Genomic DNA, 15,372 nt, shown 5'->3' on the forward strand with positions numbered 1-15,372 from the left:
ATGAATGCAGAAGTTGCAAGTCAAGGTGCAAACATTGACAATTGATGCGAGACTTGTCATTGCACACCAATTGAAATTTGGAGCTTATCACAACTTAGGCATGTGGAGTGCTCACGGATTTATCTTCCCCGTCCTCCTCCTCCTCCAAATGACTGTGTTGTCATGGGAATCTGTAAAAAGCAGTAAAGCAGTTTGAGATTTAAAGTGATACTCCTTCCGTCCAAGAAAGAACTTCCTATCTTTTCTTTTTGAGACATCCACAAAAAACAAAAAACTTTCTAAGTATTTTTGGACTATACCCCACCACTTATAATATCTCTTACTTTTACTATTTCACAACTCTCAATATTCATTATAACACTTTTTCATCACTCTCAATGCACTAAACAACTTTTTCTCGACTCTCAATACGCTAAACAACTTTTTTCTTAAAACGAGTACCACTCAATCCTATAAATTCTTTCGTAGACAGAGGGAATATTATCCAAAATGTTGAATTTCCAAAAGGCCTAAATCGAATAATATTGATGGGTAAACTCTCCACTTTCACCCATACCCAGAAACTATTACTGTAACCAGAGGTGTCAACAAAAATCTTAAGGCTATCATTCCCAAAGCTGTCTTGCTCTTTCTTAATCTCCAATGCTGAAATGGCCGCAGATTCAGAGCAGTGATGTAAATGAATGAGTTTGAGAGTGCTTATCTCTCCCATCTCCGATGGGATCTCTTGCAACTGCCACAGATCTCGAGCAACGAGCTTTTCAAGAACTCGAAAAGCAGAGGTGTCTGAAGCCCAACACACGACATCACAGCTGTCGATTCTCAAGAATTTAAGACAAGGGAACTCACCGTTGAAAGTGCTCCACTCGCCTCCCAAGAAAGAGCTGTGTTCAAGCTCAAGAACTTGTAGATGTTGCAACGAACCAATCGCTGCCAGATCTTCACGAGTGAGGCTGCAGTTTCTCAAGCACAACTTGTTTAGCCGAGTGGGGAAGGCAAGCCTCTTGCTCAGCAAATCCACTGGATATCGCGATATGCAGAAAGGGAACCTCATGTTTAGTGATTCGAGCTTCTGTAAAGAGCAGAGGTTGTGGAGATAGTGTAAGCACAAGCAATCTTCGTAATCTGTCAAGACATCACCAAAAACCACGCGCAATTTCTTGATGTTGGGATTCTCTTGCACGCCTCCTCCGTCCATCTGAAATTCACTACTTGCACAAGTGTTTGCAAGTTTCTCAAGACACAAGCGTCATCTTCCTGGTCACTCGGAGGAGGATCAGGGAGACGAATTTCGTTGCACACGACGTGCCTGAGTTGTGACATCTCCCAAATTTCAGCTGGTGCATCGACTAGTCCACACCTTCCTTGAAAGATCAACGTTTGCAGATTCTAAACAAAGGATATTGAAGAAGTAAGATTGAACTCAGCGAAATTAGCAGGATTATAAGCAAAGAACCGCAGCTTACACTACCTTGATAGATCTCCCACTGAAGAATCCTCACTCCTGTACCAAACTCTCGCAGAAGAACTTTTCTTTATCTGCTAAGCCGCCATTGCCGATGATTTTGGAGGTTCCAGAAAAGGAAGCCAACAGACTGAGACTTACAAATTGAGGAGCTTTACTTCTTCTCTATGCTGAGCTGTCGTGCCACTCAATTTTCAGGCATCATTTTGCTATTTAAAAAACAAATTATTTTCTAACTAATTTATAACCAAATTGATAATTTTATTTAGCAGCCTCTGGACCACAGAGATAATCTAATGAAGGCTCCTTTTAATTTATGAAATATTTGAACTTGAAGGCCCTCATATCCTACACTCTTCTTCTTCCAAGTTTTTCTGTACTGATTTATTGCATTAACTTGGCTTTAATCTCAGAAACTATATGTTTTGTGATGAATCTCACCCTAGAAATATCTCACATGAATGCCATCCTAGAAATAACATTATTTATCTGGAACTTTTTTTTATTCTGTATCCAATCAAGCTAGCTTGGATGCACGGTCGATCTGCAGAAGGTAATTCAAGATATGGATGCTATGAGGTTCTTATTTATTTATAATTTATTTTAGTAATGTTTGGTAACTAAAAAACAAACAAAGCAAATATGGAGTATTGGGTTACTCAAGTTCAACTCCCATTAAGTTCAAATGTTTGGTACAAGCAAGTAAGCTTGTGAAGTAAATAGGCAAATTGGAGTTCTGATTTCAATCAAATATGTCTTTTGGTATAAATGTCTTAACCTTATTAAAAAGAACACTATCTTTACCTTCCCTTTTCACATGTTCAATCAGCATCGAAATAGTGTTGACACCAAGTGTGAATCCCCTTGAAACCATCTCTTCCAACAACAGAATTGCATCTTGCGCCTTGTTCGATTTGAGAAGACCTTGAACAAAAACATTGTACGTCACACTATTAGGCAAGCAACCATTGTTTACCATTTGCATCATCAAATCCTTAGCCTCCTCGATCTGACCTTCCTCACAAAGTGCACCGATAAGGATTGTATAAGTTATGACATCAGGCTGCAAACCTTTGGATGGGAGCTCATGGAACAGATCTTTAGCCTCCTCTATCTGCCCTTCTTTGCAAAGTGCACCAATGAGAATAGTATATGTTATGACGTCACGCTGCAAACCTTTGGATGGAAGCTCATGGAACAGATCTTTAGCCTCCTTTATCTGCCCTCTTTTGCCAAGTGCACCAATGAGAATATTGTACGTTATGACATTAGGCTGCAAACCTTTGGATGGAAGCTTGTCGAACAGATCTTTTGCTTCTCTGACTTTGTTGTCGTTGCACAATCCCTCAATGAGGATACTATATGTTACTATGTCTGGAACGATGCCTTTATCTTCCATGGTATGCAACACAGAAAATGCTTCACTGATTCGATGAGCACTGCATAGACCATCCAACAAGATACTATAAGTCCTTATATTCGGAAACAGTTGTAGAGCTTCCATTTCTTTGAACAGCTTCAAGCCATCTTCGCATTTGCCTTCACGAAATAAGGCCTCTAGCATTATGTTATAAGAAACCACATCGGGCTTCATTCCAGAGCTCAATGCCAATTGGAAAATGCGTTCAGCTTCGTCCAGTTTTCCTAGCATACAATATCCATTCATCAATGCAGTATAAGTGACAATATCGGGTTGAACATCAATCTCCTTCATAGATACCAACATATGTTCGGCCTCTTCCACCTTTCCATCTCTGCACCAAGCATCCACAAAGATATTACATGTCACCACATTTGGGCTGACCAGATCAGCAATCATCTTCAAGAAAATGTCTTGAGCCTCGTCCATTCTTTTCATCTTGCACAACCCTTCAATTATTGAACTATATGTCACAACATTGGGTGAAATCCCCTTATCACCCAAAGTGGAGAGGAGTTGGAGAGCTTCGTCCACCTTTCCGTTCTTGCATAGACCATCAATAACTGCACTGTAAGCATAGACATCGGGTTTGCAGCTCCCTTTTCCTTTTTCCAATGAGCAGAGCAAATCAATCGCCTGGAGAATATCTCCAGCTTTGCATAACCCATTAATTATAGTACTATACGTATATTCGTCGGGCTCGCACAGTTGGTAGGCCGACAGCTTCCCCAACAATTTAGCTGCCTCTGGGATCCTTTCAACAAACAGAAGGCCTTTCACGAGAGTGTTGAAGGTCACCACGGTAGGCTCGAACCCACGCTTGAAAAAACTGCCTAAGATCGCAAACCCAAAATCAGGCCTTTTGAGTCGGCAATAGCAATCAATCGCAATACTCAACGTGTAGTGATTTACAGGAGCATCCCTTTGAAGCATTTTTTCGAACAGATGAAGTGCAGCAGAGTATTGTTTCAGCTTCACCACAGCACTCAGCAATCTCGAGAAAAGCTTAACAGAAGGAAGCGGCTCCGTTCCCATCATATCCTGAAATAGAGCGACGGCATCATTGGGTTCACGTATAGATTCAAAATCGAATCTGGGATAGGCGGAGAAGTGTCTCCTCATTTGGCAGCTGGCATTATCAAAATGAAAACTGGGTAGAAGAAATGATTGATAATGTGGAGAAGTGATGGCAAAAGTGGAGAATTTAGATGAAGAATTCGACAAAATTCTACCGAGAAACTTGGCGGCGTGGTTAGACCTCATTCTTGGGATAGTTTTGTAGTTGTGACCACTGAAATTAAAAGCTGAAGAATTGGGGAAGCTCGCTGTTGAAGAAGGAGAGATAGGGTTTTGTGAGAAGAAACGGAGATTTGGGGAATTGGAAGTGCTAGCTGGGGAAGAAGGGTAAAGTAGATCTGGTTATATTTGAGCCAATCTCAGCCGTTCAAAGAGTAATCGCATTTGAACAGAGGAAAACGCATTTCATTCTCTACTTTATAATTTATGATGTTATTTTCCTAAAGTAGCTCTCAATTTCCTACCAATTTAATAAATTCTGATTTTTCGGATAATTTTTTGCATTCACATTTAGCTCCTCTAAAATATGATTATGACTTTTTATAATTAATTTCTGAGTTTGGCTCAAATTAATACTGCAAATAAATAATTTACAAACTTAAACAAATTATGTTTTAGCATGTGAAGTACTATGAGATTAATTAAAAAAAATATGTTATATTAAAGGGTTAATTGCATGAAAATACACAAACTTTAGTCGCAATTTCATTTTGCACATAACTTTTAAAACTTACATTTTAAATCATGAACTTTACATTCCTTCCAATTTTTCCTTAAAATTGAGCTCCAGCCATCGGAGAGGCTGATGTGGCGCCTATGTGGCATCCGAGCACATGCCATGTAAATCATCGGAAAATTACTTAGATGGCGTCATTTTGAAAAGAGTAAAACGGCGTCGTTTCCTTCTAAATCGTAGAATTAGGTTTAAATATCACAAAATTACCTCATTTCCTCACATTTAAATCAGAATTAGGGTTCCTCACCAACCTCACCAAATAGGCGCAAATGTCGACTTCTTGTGCGACTTCTGGCCAAGTTCAGTCAGGCATGAACTCACTGGAGTGCTATTGTAAAACTCCGGTCAAAAAATCGATTTCGAGGACCAGCAGGAATCCTGGGCGTGAATTTTTCTGTCATAATCATAATTTATGATGTTACTTTCCTAAAGTAGCTCTCAATTTCCTACCAATTTAATAAATTCTTAAGAATTTTTTTGTTCTTTTGTGTTGGATTTTTCGGATAATTTTTTGCAATCACATTTAGCTCCTCTAAAATATGATTATGACTTTTCATAATTAATTTCTGAGTTTGGCTCAAATTAATACTGCAAATAGATAATTTACAAACTTAAACAGATTATGTTTGAGCCTGTGAAGTACTATGAGATTAATTAAAGAAAGATATGTTCTATTAAAATTAAAAATGAATAAACCAATAAAATTTAAGCTTCAAGCTCAGGATCATATATATTAAGTTCATGAATCTATATACAAATGTATGTATTTTTTTGTGGTTGAACTTAGCTCCAATTCTTTGAAACTTAGAGCATCAGCAATGGGGGGCTCGTTTGTGGGCTCCAGCCCCCCCCCCCCCCCCCCAATTGCCGAGCCTGCGGCTTGCGACCCGCCCCTCCTCCGCGCTCCGGGCTCACATGGTATTTTAGGTAGGCGCGTGCAATGGCCGCAGATTCAGAGTAGTGATGCAAATCAATGAGTTTGAGCGTGTTTATCTCTCCCATCTTCGAAGGGATCTCTTGCAACTGCCACAGATCTCGAGCAACGAGCTTTTCAAGAACTCGAAAAGCAGAGGTGTCTGCAGCCCAACACATGACATCACAGCCGTTGATTCTCAAGAACTAGAGACAAGGGAACTCACAGTTGAAAGTGCTCCACTCGCCTGCCAAGAAAGAGCTGTGTTCAAGCTCAAGAACTTGTAGATGTTGCAACGAACCAATCGTTGCCAGATCTTCTCGAGTGAGGCTGCAGTTTCTCAAGCACAACTTGTTTAGCCAAGTGGGGAAGGCAAGCCTCTTGCTCAGCAAATCCACTGGATATCGCGATATGCTGAAAGGGAACCTCATGTTTAGTGATTCGAGCTTCTGTAAAGAGCCGAGATTGTGGAGATAGTGTGAGCACAGGCAATCCTCGTAACCTGTCAAGACATCATCAAAAACAACACGCAATTTCTTGATGTTGGGAATTCTCTACTTGCACAAGTGTTTGCAAGTTTCTCAAGAAACAAGCGTCGTCTTCCCGGTCACTTGGAGGAGGATCAGGGAGACAAATTTTAATGCACACGGCGTGCCTTAGTTGTGACATCTCCCAAATTTCAGCTTCCTTGAAAGATCGACTACACCTTCCTTGAAAGATCAACGTTTGCAGATTCCAAACATAGGATATTGAAAAGGGAAGCTTGACAAGTGAAAAACAATGAATACAAGATAGAGCTCAGCAGTAACATCTCTCTCTCTCTCCCATTAACATCCCTTCCATCACTTGTTTCTATTCATACTGTTTCTTTCAGCAGTTCTTGTTTAAGGTGATGCTTTTTCTATGTTTCCTATTTTCTCTTCTAGAAAACTATTTTCTATGTTTCCTATTTTCTCTTCTAGAAAACTATTGCTTATTATTTTCGATGCTCAGTTTTCAATGAATGCAGAAGTTGCAAGTCAAGGTGCATAGCTGAGCAACTCCCAATCCAAACAAACAATCCCACCAATAGTGCTTACTACTACAAATGAGAGAGAGAGAGAGACAAAGAGAGAGAGGGCACTTTGATTATTTTTCCACGTTACCTTAGAAAAACATAGAGATTAAATAGACAAGATCACAAATAAACAATTGAAACATTTCAAATAATCATAGCATAAAGATTAAATAAACAACATCACAACTACACAATTGAAGCATTTTAAATCATCATAACATAAAGATCAAATAAACAAATAAGCAATTGTACTTTCCCTTAATCTCGATTGCAATAATTCTTGACCTTCAAACAGAATACAAAACCTAACTAGAATAGAAGTCCTTTGGTACGAGTTTCTTAACCTTATTAAACAAAACACTATCTTTACCTTCACTTCTCACGGGTTCAATCAACATCGAATATGTAGTGTTGTCAAGTGTGAATCCCCTTGAATCCATTTCTTCCAACAGAGGTATTGCATCACGCATCTTGTTCCTTTTGAGAAGACCTTGAACAAAAACATTGTATGTCACACTATTAGGCAAGCATCCGTCGTTTACCATTTGCATCATCAAATCCTTAGCCTCCTCTATCTGCCCATCTTTGCAAAGTGCACTGATAAAGATTTTATATGTTACTACGTTCGGCTGCATACCTTTAGATGGAAGCTCGTCAAAAAGATCCTTATCCTCCTCCATCTGCCGTCCTTTGCAAAGTGCACCAATGAGAATATTGCACGTTATGACATTAGGCTGCAAACCTTTGGATGGAAGCTCGTCAAACAAATCCTTTGCTTGTCTAACACTGTTGTCATTACACAATCCTTCAATCAGAATACTGTATGTTACAATGTTCGGAATAATACCTTTATCATCCATGGTATGCAACACTGAAAATGCATCAACAATACGATGAGCTCCGCACAAACCATCCAACAAGACATTGTAAGTCTTTATATTCGGAGACACTTGTAGAGCTTCCATCTCTTTAAAAAGCTTCAACCCGTCTTCACATTTGCCTTCACGAAATAAGGCCTCTAGCATTATGTTATAAGAAACCACATCGCGCTTTAACCTTTTGTAGGGAATTATGGTAAAAAGATGTGAAACTTCGTTGACTCGCCCCTTTTTGCAATACCCGTTCATCAATGTACTGTAGCTTATGATATCGGGCTTCATTTAAGAGCTCAGTGCCAATTGGAAAATGCGTTCAGCTTCGCCCATTTTCCCTTGCAAACAATATCCGTTAATCAATGCATTGTATGTGACAATGTTGAGCTGAACATCAAGCTCCTTTGATACAGATCATTATTTAGTTATAGTTAATTAGTATATTGTTTCTTTAATTTATTTAGTTATTTAGGCTTAAGTTATTTAGGGCTAGAATAAAGTAGTGCGTCAGGCTTTTGTATGGGCTTTAAGATATTTCTTGGGCCTCAAGTTTATGTAGGTCTTTAAATAGTTATTAGTGAGTTAGGGTTAGGATTATCGTCGTAGTATTATTCTGGACAGCTTTTGCTGCAGGCCTCGCAAGAGGAGTTCGGGACAACGTTCTTATTGTAGGCTTCGCAAGAGGAGGGTTACTCTTTGATTTCCTTGTTCAGTTTTTATTTCAATTTATTTCTCTTTCAACTCTCCTGTTTTCGGTTTATCTCAAACCCTTCACTCTATCAATTGGTCCGACCTGCCGGATTAAAAAAAAAAAAAGATGACGGAGAAGACGATAGAGAAGGGTGTTGAGTCTGTTGACTCGAGCTTGACAACATTTAAGCGAATAATGGAGAAACTCAATCTCATTGAGGAGTTGTTGGCAATTTAATCAAGAAAAATGAAGCTCGCTCCCATTCCATGTAGCCAAGATAGTGTCAAATCAACCACGCCGCATCCACCTCTTGTGATGACTCCACCGCCTCCACATCTTGTTTCCATAATGACTCCCCCACCTCCTCCTCCTGTTTCAGCGACAAGTCTGCCGCCTCAGCCTCCTGTTTCCCTGACGCCGCCGCCGCCTATGCCTCTTGTTTGCATGGAGACGCCTACTTCTCTTATAGAGACAGTGGTCGTGGTGGCTTCTGCCCCTTCAAATATACTTGTTGCGTCGCTCCCTACAAGAACTTCATCTCTTTCAAGGGTTGCTCCCCTCTCTACAAGGGTTGATTCCCTCTCTACAAAGACTCTTGGGCCAACAATGATTTACGCCAGCTTTGCTCATCGAGATTGGAAGGAATTGAGTCAATTGACTAAGGAGTTTCTCACTATGATAAACTTAGGCAGAATATATAAAGCCTCTCCAGGGATCACGGTGCAGCAAGGGGAATATGAATTTTCTAATCAAAGTAGCTTGAAGACAGGGAAGATTTGGGAAGTCTTTTGAAGTGCTTACAGCCTTGAGGACAAGGCTGTTTTGAAGAGCGGAGGAATTGATACAGATCATTATTTAGTTATAGTTAATTAGTATATTGTTTCTTTAATTTATTTAGTTATTTAGGCTTAAGTTATTTAGGGCTAGAATAAAGTAGTGGGTCAGGCTTTTGTATGGGCTTTAAGATATTTCTTGGGCCTCAAGTTTCTGTAGGTCTTTAAATAGTTATTAGTGAGTTAGGGTTAGGATTATCGTCGTAGTATTATTCTGGACAGCTTCTGTTGCAGGTCTCGCAAGAGGAGTTCGGGACAACGTTCTTGTTGTAGGCCTCGCAAGAGGAGGGTTACTCTTTGATTTCCTTGTTCAGTTTTTATTTCAATTTATTACATGTCACCACATTTGGACAGACCACATCAGCTATCATCTTCTTTAACATGTCTTCAGCCTTGTCCATTCTTCTCCTTTTGCATAACCCCTCAATTATTGAATTATATGTCACGACATTCGGTGAAATCCCCTTATCACCCAAAGTGGAGAAGAGTTAGAGAGCTTCTTCCATCTTTCCATCTTTGCATAGAGCATCAATGACTGCAGTGTAAGCATAGACATCAGGTTTGGAGCTCCCTTTTCCTTTATCCAATGAGCAGAACAAATCAATAGCCTGTAGAATATCTCCAGCTTTGCATAACCCATTAATTATAGTACTATACGTATACTCATTGGGCTCGCACAGTTGGTAGGCCGACAACTTCCCCAACAATTTAGTTGCCTCTGGGATCCTTCCAACAAACAGAAGGCTTTTCACGAGAGTGTTGAAGGTTACAACAGTAGGCTTGAATCCACGCTTGAAAAAACTGCCTAAGATCGCAAACCCAAAATGAGGCCTTTTAAGTCGGCAATAGCAATCAATCGCAATACTCAACGTGTAGTGATTTACAGGAGCATTTCTTTGAAGCATTTTGTCGAGCAGATGAAGTGCAGCAGAGTATTGTTTCAGCTTGACCACAGCACTCAAGCAATTTCGAGAAAAGCATAACAGAAGGAAGCGGCTCCGTTCTCATCATATCCCAAAATAGAGCGACGGCATCATTGGGCTCACGTATAGATTCAAAATCGAATCTGGGATAGGCGGAGAAGTGTCTCCTCATTTGGCAGCTGGCATTATCAAAATGAAAAATGGGTCCAAGAAATGATTGATAATGTGGAGAGGCGATGGCAAAAGTGGAGAATTTAGATGAAGAATTCGACAAAATTCTACCGAGAAACATGGCGGCGTGGTTCGACCTCATTATTGGGATAGTCTTGTAGTTGTGAGCCCTGGAGTTGGAAGCTGAAGAATTGGGGAAGAAGGAGAGATAGGATTTTGTTTTGTGAGAAGAAAGGTGAAAAACGAGTTTTGAGGAATTGGAAGTGCTAGGTGGGGAAGAAAGGTAAGGTAGATCTGCTTATTTCGATTCATGGTGAGCCGTAGGATGTTGTTGATCAAATCTCAGCCGTTCAAGGAGTAATCGTGTTTGGGGAAGAAAAAAACGCATTCATAATTAATTTCTGAGTTCAGCTCAAATTAGAACATAAACGTTTGCACGAGGACTCAGTTTGGTTTGTAAATAAATAATTTACTAACTTAAACAAATTATGTTTGAGCTTGTGAAGTATGTGAATAATTAAACAAAAATATATTTTATTAAAATATTTAAAATAAAAAATGAATAAATTAATCAAATTTAAGCTTGAAGCCAGCTAAGTACGTGTTAAGTTCATGAATTTATATATAAATGGGTTAATTTCTCCAAATCTTTAAACTATAGTCACTTTCCGTTTTTTCCCTCAATCTTTGAACTTTCCATAAAAATCCACCAACTATTAATTTTTCCCAATTTTCCCATGACGGATTTTCCGGCCGAATCCGATATCAGAATTATCCTATGTGACGTTATTCACTTAATACGTGTCAATACATGGCGTCGATGTATTCTATTATTGACACATAAACCCTATACGTGGCAACCCCTTCCCATCTCACTCTCACTCTCACTCTCACTCTCACCCTTTCCCCTTCCCTCTCACTCTATTATTGACACATAAACCCTATACGTGGCTACAGCGTCGGGGGCCATCACCGCCTCCTTAACCCGGCGTCGCCTCTCCCTTCAGTTGACCCTCGATCACCAAAACCCTCAAAATCAGAAACCCTAGCTCCCTCAGTCTCGGCTCTATGGTGTTGGCAGCAGCGACATCGCCGATGTCGTGCCCCAACCCGACACCCCACTCAAATCTCACTGACTCGACATCGGTCGCTGCCGTCTGGATCCCAAACAACGGCGCCGCTCTTTCCCAAACAACGGCGTCGTTCTCTTGATTTTTTTCTTCCCTCGCGGCGGACAACCGCCACCTCTTTCTTGCCGACGACAACAATAACGCCGCCCAGCCAAAGGATCACCTAGCCACGGCTGCAGCAGTAACGCCGCCCAACCGCCTTCCTCCTCCATCGACCGGCTGAGAAGAACCCACTGGCATCGCCGTCTCTCTTTTCGCCGAACAGCGGCCAAAAAGCCAAACCCACCGCCACCGCCGCGGCGCTTCTCAGCCGCCGGCGAGTCTAATCGAGAGTTTCAGCGAGAATCCTAATTTTATTTGAACAAGAACGCTTAAAACGACGTCGTTTATGTACAATACATGCGACGTCATTTTATTAAGTATCCGGCGTGTCCACGTCAGATAATTTCGATTCCACGTGTACTGATTTGGCCGAAAAATCCGTCATAGGAAAATTGGGAAAAATAAAAAGTTGGTGGATTTTTATGGGTAGTCTAGCTTGTTGTCATTTTCATAGATCTTATGGTCAGGATGTTGCTATGAGATCTATGATAGAGCAGTTAGGAGAGAGGAAGCCTGTAAGAAGGCGACTTAGAGTGCGCGTCTGCGCGATCAGCCAGTTTGATATTTTGGCTCCAGCAACTCGTTCCATCTCTATTGCTGGTACTGAAATAAATGCAAAAAAAAAAAAACATCTGATTTCCATGGTCGGTTGTGAATTTTTAGCTACAAGATTGTAAGTGGAAGTTTTTTTGTATTGTGCAGATCTGTGATTTATTGCAGTAAACTTGCTTTAATCTCACAAACTATACTTTTTTGTCATGAATCCCACCCTAGAAATATCTCAAATGAATCTCATCCATTGTTCCATAAAACATTTCTTCTTCGAAAGCAACACAAACATAGGTTTTATGTTTGTGTTGCTTTCGAAGAAGAACGTATAATTGCTATCTATAAGGGAGATAATCTGTTAACCCTGACCTCTTTTCGACAAGAAATCTAATGGCTACTATTAATTCTTCTATTACCATCCTTTGTTGTTCTTCTTTTAGAAGGACCGATATCCATAGTTTTTCAAACAGGCTCTTGGCGGTAAGTGTCTCCGGGATAAGTTTCCTTGATGATATTTTTGATGATATTTGAACTAGAAGGCCCTCATTTCCTAGACTCTCTTCTTCTTCCTTTATTTTCATTACTGAAATTTGAGCAGACTCACTGCATCCATCCACACTAATAACTTCAAGTGTCGGAATTTCCCCAATATCCAAAGGGATCTCTTCCAAGTGCATCAATCTCATAAGCATAAGCTTCTTCAAAACTAGGAAATGGGAGCTGTCTGCATCCCAACATCTCAGATCACATTTGACAATGCTGAAGAATCTAAGGCGGAGAAACTCCCCGTTAACCGGACTCCACTTCTGTCCCTTGACGGAATCAACTAGATTGAGAGCTTCTAATTGGGGCAAAGAACCGATGATTGTTACATCATTCCAGACAAGACTGCAGTTTTTCAGTGACAGCTTCTTCAGAGATACCGGAAATGCACTCTTAAGCCGATCTGCATTGCATGAGGAGCTAGCAAAAGGGGGAACTAGCCTAAGTGATTGAAGTTTATGTAAGCTGTCAAGATTGTGGAGATGGTCGAACAAGCATTCTTCATAGCCCTCCAACTCATCATTGTAGATTAGATGCAATTTGTTGGTGTTGGGAATTCTCTTACACACCTCCTCACTCAACCTCAAATTTATAGCTTTTGTCAATGTCTGTAAGTTTCCCATGACAACACAGTCATTTTGAGAAGGAGGAGGATGGGGAAGATAAATCCGTTTGCACTCCACATGCCTAAGTTGTGACAAGCTCCAAATTTCAATTGGTGCAACGACAAGTTTCGCATCAATTGTCATGTTTGCAGGTTCCAAATGAAGGATATTGAAGAAGGAAGCTGCAGTAACAAACCCAAAGGTAGGAAAGTAAGGCACCGCAGGTTCAAGTTCTGCAGTACATCCTCCGCGGAACAGTCGCCAGCCACAGTCAAAACCCTCAACAACTTAAACACAACCGGCAGCTTCGACCCTCCGCATACCAGAGAACGAAGAAGCTGCGCTGACTTCAGACCATCAGCACTCTCGATGAAGTCATGACATATGAAGCGACGCTCCTTAGTCATGTTGTTGAGTGCCCTTTTGGCATAGAAGAACTTGTCTTTCTCAGATACTTTCAAGCACAGATCTCTTATCAGATCATGAAGTCGACAAGACCTAATCTTCCCATTATATCGATATCTGCCAACAAGAACAAGATTCCTGTCAACTAAGTCATTCAAGTACCCCTCTGCAATCTCTTCTAACATTTGGGCTCTCTTCGGTTTGATAAATCCTTCAGCAACCCAAAGTTTGATGATTCGTGATGCACGAATCTCATTGTCCTCCTCAAAATTCCCATATAAAGAAAACATGGTTTCAGATGAGGGGGCAAGTGATTATAGCTTAAAGATAAAACATCTAAGATCTCTTGCTTCTCTTTTGAATTGGGGATTGATTTTATATTCTTGGCAACATCCTCCCAGAATGCTACAGCCCTAGGGGATTTGAGAAGAAACCCTCCAATCACAACAATTGACAAGGGTACTCCTCTGCACAATGTAACAATCTCATTTCCCACACTTTCTAGTTGAGGATAAGAGCAATGTTCTTGCTGGAAAGCGTTTCTGCAAAACAACACCCAACTTTGATCCTCATCTAAAGGTTTCATGTTGAAGCAAGAACTAGAGCCACAACCACTAGCCACATCCGACAACCTAGTAGTTAAAACGATCCGACTTCCATTCCCATTATCGGGAAAGTAACGCCTAACCTCATCCCAAGCTTCCACACTCCATATGTCATCTAGTACAAGATATCTTCTACCACATAAACTGTGATGCAACTTTAGCCCTAAATCATTTCCACTTCCACTTTGCCCTATGCTAGAGTGAAGAAGTTTTGAAAAGATTTCTTGTGCACTGTATTGTTGAGATACAGTAGCCCAAGCACGAATGTCAAAGTGTCTCTGGATGAATGAATTTTCATAAACATATTGGGCAAGCGTGGTCTTACCCGTGCCGCCCATCCCCACAATCGAGATGATGTGCTGTCGGGTTGATGTATGGTGAGCTTCTCCATGATGTGGATCACATCGTCTTCTAGTCCCACCGGAGAAGCCTTGCCAGTGGTGGTGAGAGGTTGTTTCTCCTCCACAGCATCCACATCACCATGTGTAGCTTGCTCCTCTCTCGCTAGCCATTTCTCCTTGAGCTCAGCACCCTTTCTCATGATACGATCCATTTCTTCAATTATTTGTTGCAGATCCAACATCGAGCATCCATGACTGGATCCAGCATGAATTTGATCGACAATGTGTGATTCAATCACATCTTCAGCTCCGTGAGCTGCAGATCCGATTTGTCTCTCCAGATCTGATGCTTCTCTGCTACCTCCATCAATAGTAGTGTTGGTTATTAAGTCGAGCAAGCCATCAGCCTTCCCCCAAGGGATTCAATCTGTTTCTTGTCGAGAGCAGTTGAAACGCATCCATGACTTGCTTGACTGGATCCAGCTAGAATTTGATCGATAATGTGTGATTCAATCACATCTTCAGCTGCGTGAGCTGCAGATGCGATTTGTCTCTCCAGATCTGATGCTTCTTTGCTAATATTAGTGTTGGTTATCAAGTCGAGCAAGCCAACAGCCTTTTCCCCAAGGGATTCAATCAGTTTCTTGTCGAATACAGTTGAAAGGTGATGGCTCATCATCTGCTTAACATTGTTCATCAATGAAACCAGAGTCGATAATTTTATTTAGCTGCCTCTGGATCATAGAGATAATCTAATGAAGGCTCCTTTTAATTTCTGAGATATTTGAACTAGAAGGCCCTCATTTCCTAGACTCTCTTGTTCTTCCTTTATTTTCATTGCTGAAATTTGAGCAGACTCACTGCATCCATCCACACTGATAACTTCAAGTGTCGGAATTTGTCCAATATCTAAAGGGATCTCTTCCAAGTGTTT

At 40.7% G+C, this 15,372-nt stretch overlaps 2 protein-coding genes and 1 pseudogene across 3 annotated transcripts; all 3 read right to left on the reverse strand.

Moving 5' to 3' along the window:
• Positions 1 to 24: 24 nt before the first annotated feature.
• Positions 25 to 4,285, reverse strand: LOC130999326 (putative pentatricopeptide repeat-containing protein At1g12700, mitochondrial). 2 transcript variants are annotated; one of them, XR_009093471.1, is made up of 3 exons: positions 2,270 to 4,285; positions 1,472 to 1,640; positions 25 to 1,389 (listed from the first exon to the last, which is right to left on the reverse strand). XR_009093471.1 is itself a non-coding variant. In XM_057924841.1 (1 exon), the coding sequence occupies exon 1, from the start codon at positions 4,146 to 4,148 to the stop codon at positions 2,208 to 2,210; it is 1,941 nt and encodes a 646-aa protein (XP_057780824.1). In that variant the 5' UTR covers positions 4,149 to 4,284; the 3' UTR covers positions 2,121 to 2,207. The 2 variants fall into 2 exon arrangements, 1 of the variants encoding a protein (XP_057780824.1); XM_057924841.1 differs by lacking the exons at positions 25 to 1,389; positions 1,472 to 1,640 and having other exon boundaries at positions 2,121 to 4,284.
• Positions 4,286 to 5,280: 995 nt separating this feature from the next.
• On the reverse strand, positions 5,281 to 10,319 carry LOC130998733 (putative pentatricopeptide repeat-containing protein At1g12700, mitochondrial; annotated as a pseudogene).
• A 2,908-nt stretch (positions 10,320 to 13,227) lies between these two features.
• LOC130998734 (putative late blight resistance protein homolog R1B-17) lies at positions 13,228 to 14,650 on the reverse strand. The gene is made up of 3 exons (XM_057924142.1): positions 14,423 to 14,650; positions 13,714 to 14,375; positions 13,228 to 13,609 (listed from the first exon to the last, which is right to left on the reverse strand). The coding sequence occupies exons 1-3, from the start codon at positions 14,648 to 14,650 to the stop codon at positions 13,228 to 13,230; spliced, it is 1,272 nt and encodes a 423-aa protein (XP_057780125.1).
• Positions 14,651 to 15,372: the final 722 nt, after the last annotated feature.

The sequence above is a fragment of the Salvia miltiorrhiza genome, chromosome 8, assembly GCF_028751815.1.
Source record: "Salvia miltiorrhiza cultivar Shanhuang (shh) chromosome 8, IMPLAD_Smil_shh, whole genome shotgun sequence".
NCBI classification, from domain to species: domain Eukaryota; kingdom Viridiplantae; phylum Streptophyta; class Magnoliopsida; order Lamiales; family Lamiaceae; genus Salvia; species Salvia miltiorrhiza.